Source organism: Ruditapes philippinarum, unplaced genomic scaffold (assembly GCF_026571515.1).
Source record: "Ruditapes philippinarum isolate M1 unplaced genomic scaffold, ASM2657151v2 ctg3079_1_1_1_1, whole genome shotgun sequence".
In the NCBI taxonomy this organism is placed as follows: Eukaryota; Metazoa; Mollusca; class Bivalvia; order Venerida; family Veneridae; genus Ruditapes; species Ruditapes philippinarum.
Window position 1 is genome coordinate 63,814 of NW_026859501.1, and position 20,815 is coordinate 84,628.

General features: G+C 31.3%; 1 protein-coding gene across 2 annotated transcripts in view; it reads right to left on the bottom strand.

The window, feature by feature from the left end:
• Positions 1-5,361: 5,361 nt before the first annotated feature.
• The window catches only part of LOC132756724 (location of vulva defective 1-like), a 45,361-nt gene continuing 29,907 nt past the window's right edge, over positions 5,362-20,815 (bottom strand). Inside the window, exon 6 of one of the 2 annotated variants that reach the window (XM_060747858.1) lies at positions 5,362-5,730. In XM_060747858.1, coding sequence (XP_060603841.1) covers positions 5,510-5,730 — 221 coding nt within the window. In that variant the 3' untranslated portion in view covers positions 5,362-5,509. Of the gene's footprint in view, positions 5,731-15,631; positions 17,944-20,815 lie in introns of those variants that run through there. The other variant, XM_060747857.1, reaches the window with a different exon arrangement.

The window sequence follows — 20,815 nt, forward strand, 5'->3', positions numbered from 1 at the left end:
AAAGCAAATGGTTTAACACTTGTATATTCGGGGGAGAATTTAAATTTCTGGGCGGAATCTGCCTTTGAATTCCGCCCCATTTCCGTGCAGAAAATTTCGTACAGGATGTGTCTGCTTATATCTGTTTTGTTATTATATTTATCCTTCTATGAGATGTGTCATGACAGTGGCAATCAGCCGTATAACAGAGAAATTATAGTTTTAAGTCAACCTTTATTACACGAGAATAAGTACTAGGGCGTGGTCATTTTAACTATCATTTATTCTCGCGAGACGACGTGATACACACCTTGTAGTATAATAGCATACGCTGATACAACACAAATGTATTTTGATGAACCACGATATGTGTTTAGCATATCGTTTTATTACATATATATGCACATGCATGCATGCTGTAAACCTGCGGAAACAAATACTTTATACAACAGCAAAATTAAGAAGTAAATGTTGGTACTGAAATTACATCATGTTCCGAAAATAATGGATTATCTGTCAAAATGAATTTTTATCCTAATACGTAGGATTATTAATATGTTCAATTTTTATTATTATCAATAAAGTGCATAAAATCTTCGTATTGAATTGAACTGCTATAATTTATTGATGTTTTTAAACCTCCACATTAACGTCGGTCCGATGAACCTAAACTACATGATTTTGGGAATAATTGCTTGCTTTTTTAAGTTAAACTTTTTCATTTAACTAGTCAATTCAATTTTGGTATTTAACGGAAAAGAGCAGCAGCAATAATATCTGAAACCTATATTTGCGATGAATTTGTTATAACCTCATTTACGTATCATATTGGAACAACCTGGCTTTCAAAAACACATACTCCACAATTCAAATGCTAGATAAATACACGCAAGCAAAATATATAGTTCCCGAAGCAGAAGCAAATTCCAACAGGTGACACTATTATCAAAATACTTTTAGGAGAACCTACAAATTTTCTTCCAATATTCAATAGTAATTGGAAAAAAATGAAACTTGAAATGAAAACTTTCTTACAGCGTACCCTTAAATTATTGTAGAGTCTTAGTGTTATCGGTATATATAACATGTTTTAATAGTTTGTATATTCTTTATAACTTTTTTAAACTATTAATTAAGAGAATGGCACGTGCAGAGAAACAATAACGTGATTTTCATATTTATAATCTGTATTCTCTTCAGTCAGGATTAACAGAGTCTCAGAGCATGACAAACATGTATTTCACGAATATTTATTCCGGGAAAATGCCTTAAATAAGAGGATTAGTAAAATAAGTGCACTGGCAGTCTCATCAGCAAGTAAAATCATATCATTATTTTAGTGTTGAGGTATGGTACGCCTATCTAATTATAGAAAATAACCTGAATGCTTTAAACTTACAACTTTGGTGTTAATAAAACAAATATATTTGTATTCTTTTCTAAAATTACGAATGAGATGGTTAATTTGTTATGTGATTAAAAGAATATTATTTTCGTGTAGATTCATTACTTAATTTATTGAACTCGTTGAATAAAATAATTATATGTTGTCCAGAGGCTCGAACAATATAATTTTATACAACTCGTTCAACAAATTCAGTATAAATCTTTCTCTCATATAATATTCTCCATATATTAACTGTCAAAAGCAATAAGAGAAAATTTGTAGTCATATAATATCATTAGCTGTAGCTTGTCAGTTTTGGTTCATTGGATAGGGTTTAGTTCTTTTTAATCGTAATTCACACTCTTTTAAATTTACTATTTAATTATTTTCATTACTAATATTTGATATCATGATGAATTGTTCGGTGTCTGGTGTGTTTATATTCTTCGAAATAAATCAAGAACGTCTACAGTGTTCTAATATCAAAAGTCTCCACAAAATATGTATTATATCAAACATATTCTGAGCTATATCCCATTGAGATTTGAAATTTCCTTCCGGGCATTCTCACCCATATACTATACACCCATAATAAGGCAGTTAGAATGCTTTCGCACGGTTGTTTTTTATTTCGTCTTGAATAACGTGTTTCTGCATTATGTGTCAGACCCCTAGAGAGTTTACTTTTATTTTAACATTTTCTTGCTATATATTTTAATATACCATTCTTTTAGTTCTGGTTATGCGAGTTACAAAATACATATCTATTGCTATAAGAAGGTTTCACAGACAAAACAACATCATGCAGATGGTGCGTCAGTTAAAGGGATATACCCACATTTTAATTGCCAAGTTCTGCTAAATGGACTATATATTTCAAAAGATTGACTTACAGTCTGTTTTAACTGTAACTGACTAACAGCTGGTTTCGAAAAATGTTTAGAATAATATATTTATATGCCCTTTAATGTAATTATAAAAAGATTGTCCCACTCTGATGTTATACTTTGAACTATAATATTTTGCTTCAATAACTCGGTATTAGATAATAGCCTTACTTATGTCAGGCTAATGATTTTCAATCTTGCGTTTTTACATTATATGGAATAAACTCGTAATCAAGGACAGGGTTCAGTCATGTTTGGTATTTCGTGTAACTTTAAATTTTGACATTGTATATTTCAAAAATGAACAATCATATTACCCAAACGCAGATATAGTAATCATTAAGCTTTAAGAACATTCAGAAAACATGCAATAACAAAACTTTAGTTAACGTTTCAGACTGAATATGAATCGAATCCTTGAAAGAACACTCAACTTTCTATTTTTAGTACCATACACTTTATAAAGTAAAATGTAAGAGAGAGACATTTACCGCGTAGATACTCTTTCCTTGTATGTGTCGCATACCGAACAAGTAACACTGAACACCAAATATCAAGAAGGTGAAAAATAAGCAAATTTACTGAAGAGCCAATAAACTACTCAATGAACAATATGTTCCTGTTAAATTTATTTTCATTGTACGAGTACTTTTCGGCAAAATAATTTTAATCTATTGAATATCCTTACTTTGGCAGCACAAGAACCCTTAAGATAATTGAACAAGACTTACAACACTAAAGTGACATTTTGCTCATATTTCAAAAGATTGACAATTATTATGGAAATTGGCAAACAGTTGATATTGGAAAATGTTTGGGATTAAATGATAATTCTTCCAAATATGTTATAATTTTAACGTTGCAGAGAAACTCCGACGGATATTCACAGCCATTTCCTTTTACGTGAGTTATTCATCATTCGTGCGAAGGAAATTATAAAATTGAAAGGAATTATCACAAAAAACTTATTTTGATTTCCACCAATGCACTCATTATATACCTTTAAATGGGTAGAACGATGAATAACGATGGAAATCAAATTAATATGATAGCGGTTCATTGCATTTTACTGTAAATAATATTTTTATTTTGTCATATTTGTTTTCAACCTGATACTTAACGTCACGTGAGTAATAAATAACACTCGTGACCGACATAAATATTTATAGATATCTTTTTGAAATTATTATGTTAACTTAAGAAAATAGTTGGTCAGTCTTTTTATATTTTAGGCAGTTTTATCCTATACATTTGTAATTATCAATTATTATACAATCGCCATTAGACAGTTCATTTTTTTTAAATATACAACTGAGTTATTTCAGTTTGGCAGTGACAAAGTGAACATTCTATTGCTTTCATTTTGATTTGTCATCAATTTTCCTCAAAAACTATATATCTTTGTCTTAACAGGAGATGGTAAATATAATCACTCTGTCAATAACACTTAACACTCTTAACTTAAATGCAGTCTAAGGCCTCTAAATATAGTCCAGTCTCATAAAGTATGCTTACATGTATTTCATATCGAGTATAAAACACAAATAAGCTACAATATTAGTAAGAGCACGTTGTTCCCCTTTGATGACCTTTATACGCGTCTTTTGATATAGACCACATGGTTTATAGTAACATTATGTTCATTTTGTATTGTCATGTTGATCAAAATTGGATATATATTTAAAAAGATTGCCTGTTAAAATGGTAATCGACCAACAGTCGACATTGTAAAATGTTAAGGATAAAATATAAATAAGCCTCAACTATAACAAAAATACCCAACTCATTTTATAAACTGAACGCTAAAGGTGAATTTGCAATAGATATTTTCATAAATTTCCTTCAAATCTGAAGATTGCTGACCGCGTGTGTTCAAATCCCGTCAGGAGCAGGCCGTTGTTTCCTTGAGCAAGTAACTTTAGATTAATTGCTTAGTACTGGTTGGTTTAAATTAAGGAACGGATTCGGGAGTGTTCCAAACGCTTATAGTTTCCAATACAATCGAACTAAAATATTTTATTTTAAAACTAAACTTACTTCCTCTCGTTCATGCGAATCAAACATAGCATTGAAAGTAATTTTGGCAAGATGTTAATTTACTTTGAACTTCACCTGTTTTCATACTATATACCATTGATGGACATTATGTCACACGTTTTATTTGCTGTTAATGTTAAAGTTTTTTATTGTTTCTTATTTTATTTAAAAGGAGTGTATTTCTTCAGAATAGAATGGCTTATACTTGTACAATATTCATGTGTATTGAATATAAACGACATCTTATAGTACATCTCTTTCGATAATCCACTATCAGTTTATGGAACAATGCAATTTTACTGTTAATAAATTTTATAACAAAATATATCTCATTACATAGGATTTACAATTTAAGTACCACAGAAACATTTCAAATTTATTTATCTACAGTAATATCATAGTAGGTACCAAATAATAATTTTAACCAGGAAAAGATTCGTTACCAAATAGTGAGTTTAAACCTTAAATTAGTAAACTTATTTAATCTGAATGGAGACCAAATTGTTTCCGAATTGGGACAGAGCTGTATTTAACAAACTACATGATATCAACACTTTGTCTTTATAAAATAACCAAGTTGAACTTTATCTCATGTTCAGGTTGTTCTGCTAAGATGTAGCTACACATTCTCACATTTTAACTAGAGGCGATCTACTCTAATCTGCATAACTTGCAATGAATATTTCACTGTCGAGCATTACCTTTTTTCCTTTTTGAATTGCATGATAAAGCCACTAAAATCAAAATACAATTTTTATTGTATGGTAAAATTTGGTCCATTTTGATTTCTTTAAGATATAATTCAAAGAACATCAGATCAATGATCACCTCCCAAATGCTCAAAGGAAACATAATTTATCATGACTTATCTACAGAAAAGTTTGTAAAAGAATTACCAATTTTTCCCATGTTGGAAGTATTGCGTCTACAAATGTAATATTTCTGAAGATTGATACATTGATCTGGACTTTCAGTGCAAACTCTTGATAAATGATAGGTCTGCACATGCAACAACAAATTCAATATAGTAATATAATGGAAGGCAAGAGAAATACTTTTGGGTATTTTTTTTATTTTTTAACTTTTTTTCAAAACTTCAATTAATAATTTAGAAGTCTAGAAATGGTATCTGCTATGTTTTTTTTCATTTAGATATCTTGTATTGCATTTTCAATATAAGCAAAACATCATTACATCGTTATTGTCAAAATACTTTGTTTTACTGTTGCTTGGTCACATTTATGTCTACTTGTGGCATCTCTTCATTTTCTGAGTCAGCTCTGTATTTCTTCTCTCTATTAGACTTTTTCCTTATTAGTATGCAGACTATGATACATATTATTAGAATTACAATAGCCCCTCCAACAACACTTAGAACTATGATTGTTGTAGATGGAGTTGGTGTTGATGTAGTAGAAGCAGTTGGTGGTACTGTGGTACCTGAAAATACACATACATCAGCCATTCAGTTCATTTATCTCATTTTTATAGACAGACAGACAGACTTGATTTTATTTTTTTATTCTAGCAAACATCCATATAATTTCAACCAAAACTGCGGCATTTTTTTTAGTACTGAAAGGAAAACATATGAATAAATCCCACAGATTTTTTTGAAGAGTTTGCAGAGTTTAACTAAATGATTAAGTTGACTACCGAAGGAACATTCCTGTGAAGTTGGCTCAGAGGTTAATAGGAAGATGTAGTTTAAAGCAAAATGTTATGGACGGACGACGACGGACGGACGAATGCCGGACGAAAAGCGATGACAAAAGCTCACCATGTCACTTTGTGAAAGGTGAGCTAAAATATACGAAGTCAACTGCAAATTCTATAATTCCCTTTAATATACCATCTTTACGGCTGAGCAACCTTCTTCCGGGTACATACATGTTCAAGATCTCTAAGAGGTGAGCAGATACGGCTTCTTAATTACAAACTACATGTTATATTGTTATTAAATTTTAGAATTAAAGTAGACAGGTTTGATTACGTGATTTTATTTGCTTCAATAATGCATTATTGGATAATATCCTTACTTATGTTCGACAAATTGAGTTAGCCACATGATTTTTAATCTTTGTCTAGGACGACAGTGTACAATTGAGCTGCGTCACGACAAAACCAACGTAATGCGTTTGCGACCAGCATGGATTCAGACCAGCCTGCGCATTCGCACAGTCTGATCAGGATCCATGCTGTTCGCTTACAAACCCTATTACAAGTAGAGAAACTGATAGCAAATTGCATGGATGCTGACCAGACTGCGCGGAAGCGCAGGCTGGTCTGGTCCATGCTGGTCGCAAACCCACTATGGTAGTTTTGTCATGGCACGGCTCAATTATTGTTTGTATTTAGCTGTAACTTTAAATTCTGACATTGTATATTCAACAATGGCCATAATATCCAAAACAGACTCTTTAATCTTTAAGCATTGAGAACTTTACAGAAACATGCAATAACAAAGCTTTCTCGTTTCAGACGACAGAAACGTTCTCGAATCCTTAAAAGACGACTCAACGTTCTATTTAAAGTACCATACAATTTAAAAAGTAAAATGGAAATGGCATTTGCCTCTTAGATAATCGTTCCTTGTATGTGTCATAACCGAATAAGTAATAATGAACACCAAATATTAAGAAAATGAAAAAAAAAGCAAATATACTTCAGATGCAATTAACTACTGAAACTAGAAATGTGTCCATATGACACGGGTGCCCCCACCGCGCCACTGTTCTGTCAATCTTTTAACTAAGTTAAGGGAAATAACTCTACAAATACTGGATAAATCCACAACGGAAACCCCAGGTACAAATCTAAATATGCTGAGCAACCTGCCCATAAGGTTTAATGACTATATCAAATCCTTTTTGAGTAACTTGCGACACAAGTTGAAAATTGCAAAAAATTTCTAAGTCAAGGGCAATAACTCTGAAAATACTAAAAATATCCAGACGAAAATACCCAGGTGCACAACAACACATGCTGATCAACATTCCTGTAAAGTTTCATGACTCTAGGTCAAATACTTTTGAGTTACGTGCGACACAAGTTGAAAATTGCAAAATTTTACTAAGTCAAGGGCATTAACTCTGAAAATACTAAAATACCCACACGAAAATACCCAGGTGCACAACTACACATGCTGATCAACATTCCTGTAAAGTTTCATGACTCTAGGTCAAATACTTTTTGAGTTACATGCGACACAAGTTGAAAATTGCAAAATTTTACTAAGTCAAGGGCAATAACTCTGAAAATACTAAAAATATCCAGACGAAAATACCCAGGTGCACAACAACACATGCTGATCAACATTCCTGTAAAGTTTTATGACTCTAGGTCAAACACTTTTTGAGTTACATGCGACACAAGTTGAAAATTGCAAACTTTTACTAAGTCAAGGGCAATAACTCTGAAAATACTAAAAATATCCAGACGAAAATACCCAGGTGCACAACCACACATGCTGATCAACATTCCTGTAAAGTTTCATGACTCTAGGTCAAATACTTTTTGAGTTGCATGCGACACAAGTTGAAAATTGCAAAATTTTACTAAGTCAAGGGCAATAACTCTGAAAATACTGAAAATATCCACACGAAAATACCCAGGTGCACAACTACACATGCTGATCAACATTCCTATAAAGTTTCATGACTCTAGGTCAAATAATTTTTGAGTTACGTGCGACACAAAAGTGAACGGACGGACGGACGGACGGAAGGACGGACGGACAGACGGACGGACAAGGGTAAATCTAAATGCCCGCCACTAACGTGGGGGCACAAAAAAACATATGTTCCTGTGTATTTTATTATAATTGTACTTTTCGGCGAAATCATTTAAATCTATTGAATATTCTTACTTGTACTGCACGAGAACTCTTAAGATAATTTGAATAAGACTTACAACACTAAAGTGACATTACGCTCATATATCAAAAGATTGACTATTATGACGGCAATTGGCCTACCGTTGATATTGGAAAATGTTTGGGATAAAAAGATAAATCTGCCAAACATAAACATAAATATTCCAAGTTTTGAAATATACAACTGAGTTATCTCAGTTTGACAGTGAGAAAGTGTGCATTCTATTGCTTTCATTTTGATTCTTCATCAATTTTCACTAAAACCATATATCTTCGTCTAAAAAAGAGATGGTAAGTGTAATCAATATTTCACCAACACTCTTTATTTAAATGCAGTCTGATAACTCTAAATATAGTCTAGTATCATAAAGTATCATTACATGTATTTGATATCGAGTAAACAAAAATAACCTATAATATAGCACGTTGTTCTCCTTTGCGGACCTTCATACACGTATGTGTATATAGCACGTTGTTCTCCTTTCTTTGCGGACCTGTATACACGTATGTGTATATAGGGGACATGGTTTAAAGTGACATTATGATCATGTGTTTGTAATGTTGAACAAAATTAGCAATACATTTCAAAACAATGACTGTTAAAACGGTAACTGACTTACTGTTAACATTGCAAAATGTTTAGGATAAAATGTAAATCAGAATCAAATATACAAATATTGCCCAACTTTTTCATAAATTGAACGTTACAAGTAAATTTAAATGGATATTAACATAAACATCCTTCTAATCTAAGGATTGCTGACCGCGTGGGTTCAAACCCTGTCAGGGGCAAGCTGTTCTTTCCTTGAGCAAGAAACTTCTCATGGGATTCAATTGCTTACAACTGGTTGGTACTAGGAACGGATTTCATCACAATCGATCTAAAAAATAAATATGTACTTCCATCTTATCGTTTATGCAGATCAAATCATAAAATGTAATGGAATTTTGGAGTGTTAATTTATTTTGAATTTCACCTATTAACTAACTATAATTATACCCTTGGATGGGCATGACGTCACTGTTAGTATATTTTTCTAAAATTGAATGACTCGTCATTGCTAAACGATTAAAATCTTTATTAAAAGAGCGGCACAATATTTTGCACAAGAACCTTTCAATGTGTGTTAAAAATTAACGAAATTTATATTACATTCGAGAATCTACTATTCGTTTATGGAAACAATGCAATTTTACTGTTAATAATTTTTATGAAAAATATTTTATTAGATAAAACTTACGTATACCCATTAACTAACACAGAAACATTTCAATTTCTTTTTGTCTACAGGGTTATCATAGTATGCATCCAATAATAATCATCAACAAGTAGATTCATCGTTACCAAATAGTGAGTTTAAAACCTCAATAAGTAAACTTATTGCATCTAGATGGAAACCAAATTGGGATAAAGCAGTACTTATCCAACTTCACGATATCAACCTTTGTCTTAATAAATTCACCAACTTTATTTTATGCTTTTCAGTTGATTACATATTTATCCGTGAAAATTATATTTGATAATTTCACAGTGAAAATTATCAAAATATAATTTCACACTTTTCAATGACGAAACTACATGTACTTTTTTAAGATTTCCCCCATGTGGTACCTCAATTTTATTTGACTATTCCGTCAATGTCAGGCTGTGTAAAGAAAAGCAAAGCGGAAATTGATAAATAACTTATATGTCAAAAGTAATAAAAAGAAGAAAACTTACAGTAAGTTACTTCTATTCATTCAAATTACCAATCACCAAATATCGTCTCTTTAATTTTTTGTTTCATTTTTACAGTCTGAAAAATACATTCCTTCCTCTTGCAAAACTGCTCTTGATGACATTTGGGAATATTTAAGTATCCTACGAGCAAAAACTGTCGTATGCTTTATGAAAACTTGAAAAGCAATGCCGCAGCTTTCATTCGAAGAATATGTATACAACCCAGCGTTCGTAAGGCTTCCAAGTTTTCCAATTTCCTATCCACTTTTTTGAATGTTTACACATCTGTCAACACTTATTTATTGTCTATTACAATCCTCAAATAAGTTTTCTTTCTTTTAAAAAGGTGTATGACTAACAAATCCAAATGATATCCCTCTGAATCAAACACAATTATTTTCCTCCAGTGAAATACACAACTTTAAAAATGGCGGCCGCTTACATTTAACATAGCCAGGTCTAATATAAATTCGCAGCCAGTAACAGAAATATGGATGGATGGTTGGATTTTTCTCCTACTAGAATTGTTTGTTTTTATTATTTAAACATGCAGTCAGACATATTTTTTTTAATAAAATGAATACTATCACCACCATTTAACGTTGATTGTGGAACTTATTTTTCAGCCCATGACTTCTTGTATTTAATGAGAAATTCGACTTTTTTGAGGCTCTAAATGGGGAAACAGATTTTAATATTAACGTAAATATTAAGGAAATTTCGTTTTAACTTGTTTTAAAGCATAAAATAAAAAGAAATTTTGTTTGTTTTTTGTGTAAGATGTAATTTTATTTCATCTCGTGAACTTTAAAAACAGTATTCTCACGAGTGGCGTAGCCACGAGTGAGAATACTGTTTTTTAAGCCCACGAGATGAAATAAAATTTCATCTTACACACAAACAAACAAATATCCTCTATATATCTCTCCTTAAGCGTCATGGTCAAAATGTTATTCTTAGATGTAGTTATAGATGCTCAACTTTTAACGGAAGACGTTACTCCAATCTGTATAGCTTGCTATGAATATTTCAAAAGTGCTGGTTAAATCTTATAAAAGAAACAATATAAATGTTTGGAAATAAATATTGTAGACTGTAGCTTGCTAGGAGATGAATATGGTGCTTTTTAGCATATACAAGGATGTACAACCAATCAACCGTCATAAAGATTGTCATTGTAATGATAAAGCCCAATTCTGAATGTGTAATCAATTGAAATAAGAAAATGTAGTGTTATTGTAACAAGAATGTATTTTACCAGGCTATGTGGCTATTTATGCGGGTTTTTTTCTTTGTTAATGGCACGGTTTACCTAACACGCGAATAAATAGTTACTTCTTTTGAAATGACAAACATCAGTTTTAAAACGTTAAACAATGCTTTAAGACCATGCTAAGAAAAAAACGCTAAATGAGAAATAATTTGTTATAGAAGCAGTCAAATATCAACAAAGTAGTATTTTTACTTCCATGCTAAATACAATATCACTATAACTGGACTTATTGCCAAAAAGCAACAACAGTAAGAGACGGATGGCGCTATTGGCAAATTAATAACTATTGCCAAATATAAAATTTAAAGTATTATACCAAAGATATAAAAGCTTTTGGGAAATCTAAATTAAATCATTTCTGGATTTAATGGTCGTGCAAAGTGCTGACATCATATTTATATACAAGAATTTGTGAACGCTATGTGCACATATAAATGATAGGTAGCGTTACCAAAAATATAAAATATGAATTTCCCTAGTGTATTAAGAGTTCAGAAACTCGTCAATTATACTTGTGCCTGTCATGTGGAATACTTTCACACCATCTTTTTATTGAAATTTAAGCCTGGATAAGATGTATGGACATTACTTTGCAAATTTCGTGGAGAGTATCACCAATGCATTCATATCGTTTACTGCTCAGTTTTGTCTTTATCAGAAATGTTTAGTATGCAATACCTAGATAACAAACTGAATTCTTTGACATTCTTAACTTTTTTTTATCGGACACTCCATGATATTTTTACTATTCTAAAAATGGTCAAGCTAATTGAACAACTGTTCCATATACATTCAAATCGGACAAATGTTTCATATACAAACGTAACTGTTGTTCATCTGGATAAACTATATCTCACATTTTCTTGTTTAAATGAATGTTCTTTCAAGCCTTGATTTGTTGTTTTTTTGTTGTTGTTGTTTTGTTTTATTCTTATACGGTGGAATATAAAAAACATGTTCAAATATCTTCATGTTTAGAGGTGTTGAATGGCGTCATCGTATAAATATAGATTGTTTGGTTTTTAGCATAAAAGATCAAAGTATATTTCATCGAATTAGCATCAGATGGAATATTTTCAGGAGAGGCGTAGGAGCCGGTCTTCACAATTTGAAACATAATTTTATATTCCATTCACGAAGAAACAAATTGTCTGTTATTTGCATGCATTGAAATGGCTTTAAGTCATTTATGACGTCATCAAATACTGACGTTACAATGTTTATATTGATTATTTATCGAATGTAAACTTTGACGATTTTTAATGATGTATGTCGGTATTTTGTGCGTTTCGTAACCATGTACATGTTACTTTCGTTTTCCCTAGTGTATTTAGTACATGTTACTTTCGACTAGGTGTATTTCTGGCGGAATTTCCTTTCATTTTTTATTATCCACATTTAAATAAAATTCGGTTGTAAGGAAATCTAATATTAATAATTGTATTGTGAAAGTATACTTTCACTGCCTATATATCATGGAAATACTTTACTAAAATAGCAATTACATTTATTTGATAAGGAATTATCTGAAAATGGTATGTGTACACACCGACGACCTATAAAGACATGTATGTGGATATTTTGCCAAATCTTTATTTTTCCACTAACATTATAAATTTCCATTCTTCGATTTTGCTAAAAGCTAATGCCCAATGTTACGAAAGATAGATAAATGACATAAGCGTAACAGTTTGGGGACAATGTGCAGTCTGGCTGGAATTTCGAAGTTGAGACTTTCGGAATATCGTTCCATTGCTTGACCGACTGAGCTTCCTTATAGTTAATACATTTCTTCCCATGTTAGTTCTATATCTTCAAATAGATAACATGTTATCTTTTTTAGATATTGTACTGGCTATGACATTCTTTTTCTATTATGACAAACAGAAAGTTAAAAAGATACAAGTAATTGAAAAGAAAAACACTAAGAAATGATCTGGAATTGTAAAATATGACATGTATAACTATAATCAAAGACATTATTTACACAGGACTAGTATCGTTTTTGTTGTTTGTTGTTTTTTTTTTGGGGGGGGGAGAGAGAATTTAAAAACCATTGTATGTGAGGTATCATCTTCTGGGTATATTAAGATCAAATTTATACCGAGCTATAACTTTAAAAGAAACAACGCAATTATCTGTAGGCTTTTCAAGTACGTGTCAAATTGTTAAAATGTTTCTATCTATCATTTATGTCAGGCTATAATAAGAATGCAATCATCGAGCTATTGTATACTAAACACTATAATAACGTCTTTAAGTTCAATATGTACATACTTAGAAAGATAACATGCCTTATCTAACTTAAAGACATATTTAAGTTTCTGTATGGGCTTTCGTTATAAATGAAAGTCATAAACAAAATCCATTAATTAAATAATAAGCAAGCTTCCGAATTCATCTCTAAATGTTGTGTCATCTATAAATTTTGTAATAATGTTTTTTCTCCTGTATTCTTTATAGCATCAATATATGTTTTCAGTGTTTGACACTCAAAGCTTTGGGATTAATGTTACTGTTTAGAAAACTGAGTTTCTCACGACGCAATACAATCTAAATGATCATATGACGACTCCCTAGCTTTACGAGTTGAGGAAGACCTCAGTTCAATATTTCAGCGGGCATGAATAGAACCAACGACCTTCCGTCAAGAGAAGTTATTTTGCGTTTCAAGATTGACGTACCCATAACAGAAATACGGTTTACCATAAATGACATCGTATTTTCGCGTTACCACTCGATAGAAATACAATAAAAACATAAAAGAACTATAAAGGGACAGCGAACAAAATTTGAAACAAAGTTTTAAGACAAGAGAAGTCCATCAAAGATATCTTATTAACAAACATAAATTTCGTTCAATAGTCATACAAATAATCAACAGAAGCAAACCCTTTGTTAAAAGAAATAAAAGTAAGGAAATGTTGTTTTTACATACCATTCTTTTAGTATCAATTGCTAACATTAAAAAAAAAACACAATATTATCATCACCTTCATTCTATATTTTATATTTTTTTATTTGGAGGAGCGGATTTTCTTATTGAAATGTATCCGGATAACCTCTAACATCATGTCGTTATAGTTTGAAAATTAAAGGTTCAGAAACTGCTGATTTACCTTAGATGATTCTTTTGAAATTTAATTTAAAAATCCTCCCTCAGAATTTTTTTCCAAAGTCTCTGCATCTATCAATGTTGAACGCCAGTCCCGGACGTATTAAAACTTATACTCTTGAATAAACATTTTTGTGTTCGCCATGTAGAATATTTTCACACGGCCTTCCATTGGCATGTTATCTTAGATAAGATGTTTGCACTTTATATAGCAAGTTCCGTAGAGAGTTTGGTTTTGAAACATTTTTATAATTACCAAGCTTTTGTCTTTATCTATATAACTGGTATAATATATAGTAGAATTCCATGGTCACTACAGACTTGTTTTACCTTTATTATAGAATGGAGGCAGATATCATCTATAAACGAAACACTCGGGTCAAATTCATATATGTAACAAATATAAAAAAAACATAATCAAGAAGGAAGGGCGGCATTCAAAGAACGCATCCTCCAAGGAAAGGCCCACAAGACAGAGTACACGGCAAGCTGTATTTCTCTCTGACTAACTTTAAAGCTGAGGAGGACAATGTATAAAATGGGGGATCAAAACGAGGACGTATATAATGCTTTTGTACATAAAAACACATACTTATAATGGAGCGGTACCGGTTGAGCATCAGTTCAATGTGTCTTTTCCAGATCCAGATATGCAATGTAATTAAGTTGTAAAGTATTTAGCATTGTCCACCTCTTTATTAATATCTTCAGTTGTACATGACTTTTGTTAAACACTTATTATATTTAGACATTTTTATAATACTTGTATGCTAGTTTTGAATAAAGATTATCGCTAACTGAAATGATTTAAGTGTTTATTCACTATAATGATTATGTTATTTGTTTAAATTGCGCCAATATAACTTAGTTTACGTTACATTAGAATAAACGTTTAGTATACCTATTTTCAATAATGAGGGAGCTATGCAGCTTGCTTTAGGAACGTTCGGTGGTTTCACTCAGGTGCCTGAAACAATGAACGGAAGGGCATCTGAGGTTTTCCTCCAACAATAAAGCTGGAACATCGCCATATGACCTATACTGTGTCGGTGTGACGTGAAACCCAATTAAACAAACAAACAATTTTCACTTAATGTTTAATATCATATGATACAATAAACGTCTTAGTGATAATGATTATTTGATCAACCAATTAAAAACAAGAATTTGTAACAGAGTTACCAACGCCCACGCCTTAGATAAGTATTATATGAAGCATAAAATTGTGCTGTTTCAAAACATTGAGGTATGGATCATTTACATATCAAAGTATTTTTACTAATTTTTTCTTAGTCAAATTCAAGCAAATTCACTTTTTTTACCTTAAATGTCAAGGTCAAATAACGGTCAAAGTCAAGTTTAAACATGCCAAATTTAAGCTTTTACATTTACTGTTTAGTCATGATTGACTACCAGATTTTGATACTGTAAAATCATTATTATTCGTGGGGCATGAATTTTCGTGGTGTTCGTGGGTAGGTCAATCCACGAATTTAAGATCCAACGAAATTTTATCCCAACAAATACTTCTTGTCATGTCTCTATTCTATATATTACAAACATGCATCGGCGCTTTTCAGCCGATTTTTGTGTACTGAATGACCAGAGGCATTGATTAAATCTATTGACAAGCGCTGTGTGATGCTTAAAGATATGTACATGCGGTAAGTAAAATGCGATGCGATTAAGTCAAAGATAACTTTACATAAGGTAATTTATTTTATTTTTTACAAGAAATTGAAAATCCACGAATTTAAGAACCAACGAAAATGCCGTTTTCGATAAAACTATGAAATTTCATGCCCACGAATATAAGTGAATTCGCAGTATCAGACAATTGCCTGTGTTTATCTTTCATTATGAAAATGTCAAAATTGGCCAGGGGTTATGGCTTTTCCGCATTATATCCGTCGAATACAATTAAAAATATTCTATTTAACACCATAAGACTTAACAGTCCTAAGATTTATTCTGGTAGCAATGCGAACCTTTTTTGAAACATTTCATTACGGAAACACATGCATGACAGGCATTTCAAATACGAGTTTACCCTTTCGTGCTGGACTATTTTATAGCAAGGGGAATGATTGAAGAACATTCATGACCTCCTGTGACAGGGCCAATTTGGACCCTATGTAATGTTTATAGAGGTTTAATTAGTAGACTTTAACAGTCAATTAAAGGGTCAATGTCGGTTTAACCTTTTAGAAGGTCTTTTCCTATGGTTGCTTTTTAATAACATATTATAATATATATTAATTAAACCTTCATGGAAAAGAACATTTATAAGCAGTAGGTTGATATACATGAAGGTATCATTATGAAGTCAATCAGTTTATTAAGAACAAAGTAATAGCCAGTTACACCACAGAAGAGTACATTTCAGTCATTTAATATTCAAGGTCAATGTCATTTATGTGTGAAGGTCAATGTTATAATAAATCAACATAATAAATAAATTAAATTAAAAAAAATATCCATTCATCAAAAAATAAAAAGGCACTATATATTTTTGTGCAAAATCCAAATACAAAATTACGACCAATATATTAATTATAACACAAATGGCACATTTTAAAATAAGTATGACATTAACAAATGTTATTACGCATTTCTGCTATATTGCAACGAATTTATTATACTGATTAAGTGTTCTAGTAATAGACAAATACATTATTAAGATAACCATTTAAGACAATAATTAATAATCTAAATTTGATTAAGATACAATTACCTTATACAGAGAAAACCATTTAAGATGATAATTAAAAGTCTATAATAGTTGATGAACATACAATAACATCGTAAACAAATGTTTATATCAAAGCTATCCTTTGATATATATTTCATTGTTTCAAAACAAATTTGGTGTTTCAGGTTTACATCAACAAGATGTATAACCAGGTGAAACATTTGAAAAATATATTCTTTGCTCTTAATCTTTGACCATTTCATAAAGCAGAAAATAATATGCTAACACAATCTACTACAAGCAAATACAATTTTTTTCTTTGGTAAAATTTGGTCCATTTTTATTTCTTTAAGAAAAGATATAATTCAAAGAACATCGGATCAATGATCATCTCTCAAATGCTCAAAGGAAACATAAGTGTAGGAAAAGTAAATTTTTCATGACTTATTTACAGAAAGGTTTGTAAACGAGTTACCAATTTTCCCCATATTGGAAGTTTTCAGTCTAAAATATTACATTTCTGAAGTTCGATACATGGATCTGGACTTTCAGTGCGAAATCTTGATAAATGCTAGGTCTGCACATGCAACAATAAATTCAATATCGTAATATAATGAAATATATTTGTGTTGTTTTTATCACTTTTTCAAAACCATAACAATCCCTTTCATTATTGCCATAATACTCTGTTGTTTTGTTGCTAAGTTTGCTGTCAAAATGAGGACATCTCCTTTCTATCTTTAGTTTTTGGGCCAGCCCCGTATTCCTTCTTTCTTCTTCGTATTAGTGTTTTTCCTTAACTTTATACAGGCTATGATACTCAGAACCACAATAGCAACCCCTCCAACAACACTTGCAACTATAATAATAACAGTTGTTTTTTTATCTGGTGATTTGGTTGTTGTAGATGGGGGAGTGGTGGATGAAGCTGCTGGTGGTGGTGGTGATGTGGTAGTTGAAGTTGGTGGTGTTGTGGTACCTGAAATTACACAGACACCAGTCATTCATTTCATTTTATCATGTTCTTAATCAGAATTAATTATTTAAAGTGACACAACTATAGCCACTACGGCACATTTTTAAAGTTTCAAATCTATACCTTTAGTAGTTCTTAAGATAGTGGGATGGCAAAATACAGAATGGAACGAGACAAAGTGATTCCTATAAAGCCCCCAAAACTATGTTATGTGGGGGTATAAATATATTTGAACAACTCTACCATTGTAAGTAATATTTAAATAATTCAATCAATTTTCTTATAGTGCCTCTGACAATCTATTCAGACCTTTGAGTCATTAGATGACATACCTACACATTACTACATTACATCAAAGACATTAAATATATTAATATTTTCCTGGTTATTTGATACAGACTCTTCTGTACACATTTATGCAAAAGGAACAAAGATATCACATGATTTTGCTAAGGTGAGCTTTATGGTTAATTGTGTCATTGTTCCTATACATGATATCATTATAAGTAAAGTACTGCGTGATAAAATAACTAGGCTGTTTATTATATATCCATTTACAGTTTACATTTTTTTGGAGAATTGATGAAAGCAAGCTTTTTTGTGATTTTTTTTAAAAACTGAGTGACAGCATTGCTTATATAAAATAAAACTGTTGTAATAATCAAAGTACAAGTATTGAAATAAATAAAGTGCAAATGTGAAAATAAGAAAAAGATAATAATAATCCAAATAAGGTTTTCATCCAAAACAAAATACTACAAACTTACAGCTATAACAATTATTTTGCATTCAGTTCTTATCAGATTGTTTTGAAAATGATATCCTGAAGCAAACATCCAGTAATTCCAAAGTAAAGACATAGCAAAAATGCTATGCCACCGCAATAATTCAACACCAAAAAGTAGGAACAGTATATTTGTATTTTGTTTCTGTATAATTGAATTTTGCCATAATGCAGCACTGTCTAGTGAAATCAAGGTCATATTTCAGCATTTCAAATGAGATATGCTTACTTTTTAGATAAAAGGCCATAGTGTAATAATTGATTAAAAATAAAAGAATTCTCACTTGACAAACAATTAGGCATTTCCTTTATTACATAGCTGTATTAAACTTTGAAATACAATTACAGTTATCGCTCTTTAAGCATGCCTCAACATTCTTGCTAATTTTCATGACAATTTTGAAAAAAAAGTATTTAAAAGTAAAATACAGTGAAGTAAACAAAGAAAGTAATTTACACATTACAAACGGCATTTTCAATCCACGTAAACTACCGTAACCGAAAAGAGGTCAAAATATACATAAATACCTTTTACTGCGCAAACGCAGTAGTTTAATAGTGATTGATATTGCAAAATCAGTCATTAATCGCACATAACGTGTAAATAATTAATTGCATATTGAATCTTTTAACTTTTCTTAAGATCTTAATACATTTTTCTACAGATTGAATTTTATGAAATACTTTGGCTCATCTTGAGGTGTGAAGCTTTAAATACTATCTTTGCAATTAAGCATTACCTAAATCTGAAAACAGTTAAAATTTGGTTTATACAGAATTTATTTAAGTTCGACTGTGTAGGAAGCTATAAGCTGAAAAACACACTTTCGAATCCGTTCCTGGAACCAACCACTACTGAGCAATGAGTGTAAAGATTCTTGCTCAAGGAAAAAACAACTTGACCCTGACGGGGTTTGAACCCATGCGGCTAGAGACTACTAGTCGGACGCGTTAACCACTCGGCCATGTCGCCACGTACAGTTTGAAATCATCATTATATACATGGAAAGAATCATAATGTCCTTATCATGACTATGTGCTCAAATTATTTCACAAATATTCTTGCAAAGCTCTCATCTCCCTTGCCAGAGGTTGTTGTCTTAAATCCTTTCATCAATATCTCTGAAAATTACCAGGCCATGACCTTTAGACTAACTTCCAGCTATTGATTTTTTTCCCGAAAAATTATAAATATGTATACATGTATGAAATACATTAAAATATGAGTTGTTTCCCTTTCATTATTCAACTATGATTTGAAGAAAAGGAATTGCATTTGACAGTTTCAATTATTTGACACAAAATGTCTTCACTAGACAATATTTCATGCTAAATAACTAATCTATAGCCATTGTAATTATGCAGATTTTTTTCTTTTTTTACTTATTTATTCATAATTATAAGGAAAACACATTGCTCACAGGGTATGCCAAATTTGACCTCTGGGCTAGAATTTGCAAAATCTTGGTAGGGATTCACCAAACAATGCCTTATGCAAAATATCTATTCTTTTGAACAACTTTAAAAGACCTTCACCCAAGGAATGGTCCTGGCAATTAGCTTGGTGGAAATTGGACCAGTGTTGTTTTTTTTTAAATTTTACTATATAACACGCACATGCAGGCACACACTCACAAAGCCCCTGAATCATGAAAAGATGTGTTAGTATCATAAAGGTCAGAATATGCAGATCATTTTGGTTTTGTCATCAGTAAAAGGCATTAATGTAATTATTTTCTATTATAAATAAGTTAAAAAGAAAAACATCATCAAAAATAAAAAGGAAAAAAAGCTATATTTATTTGTTGTAAAATCCAAATACAAAACAAGAGCACCACTAGGCGGAGCATCATAAGCCCAAAAGATTTTTTATTTTAGTAAGGATGAAGCATTTGTAAGACATGGGAATTCAATAAAATGTTACCTCCTCCAAAAAGTAATCCTCCTTTATAACTGAAGAGCCTTCATATATATACAGTTGCTGTTTCAAAAGCACTACCATCAAGTTGTTATCTTGTACAATGTGACCATACCACGTGACTTTTCGGGTACGGAACAAGCCGATTTTTCACCCGATTCAGGTATGTTTTT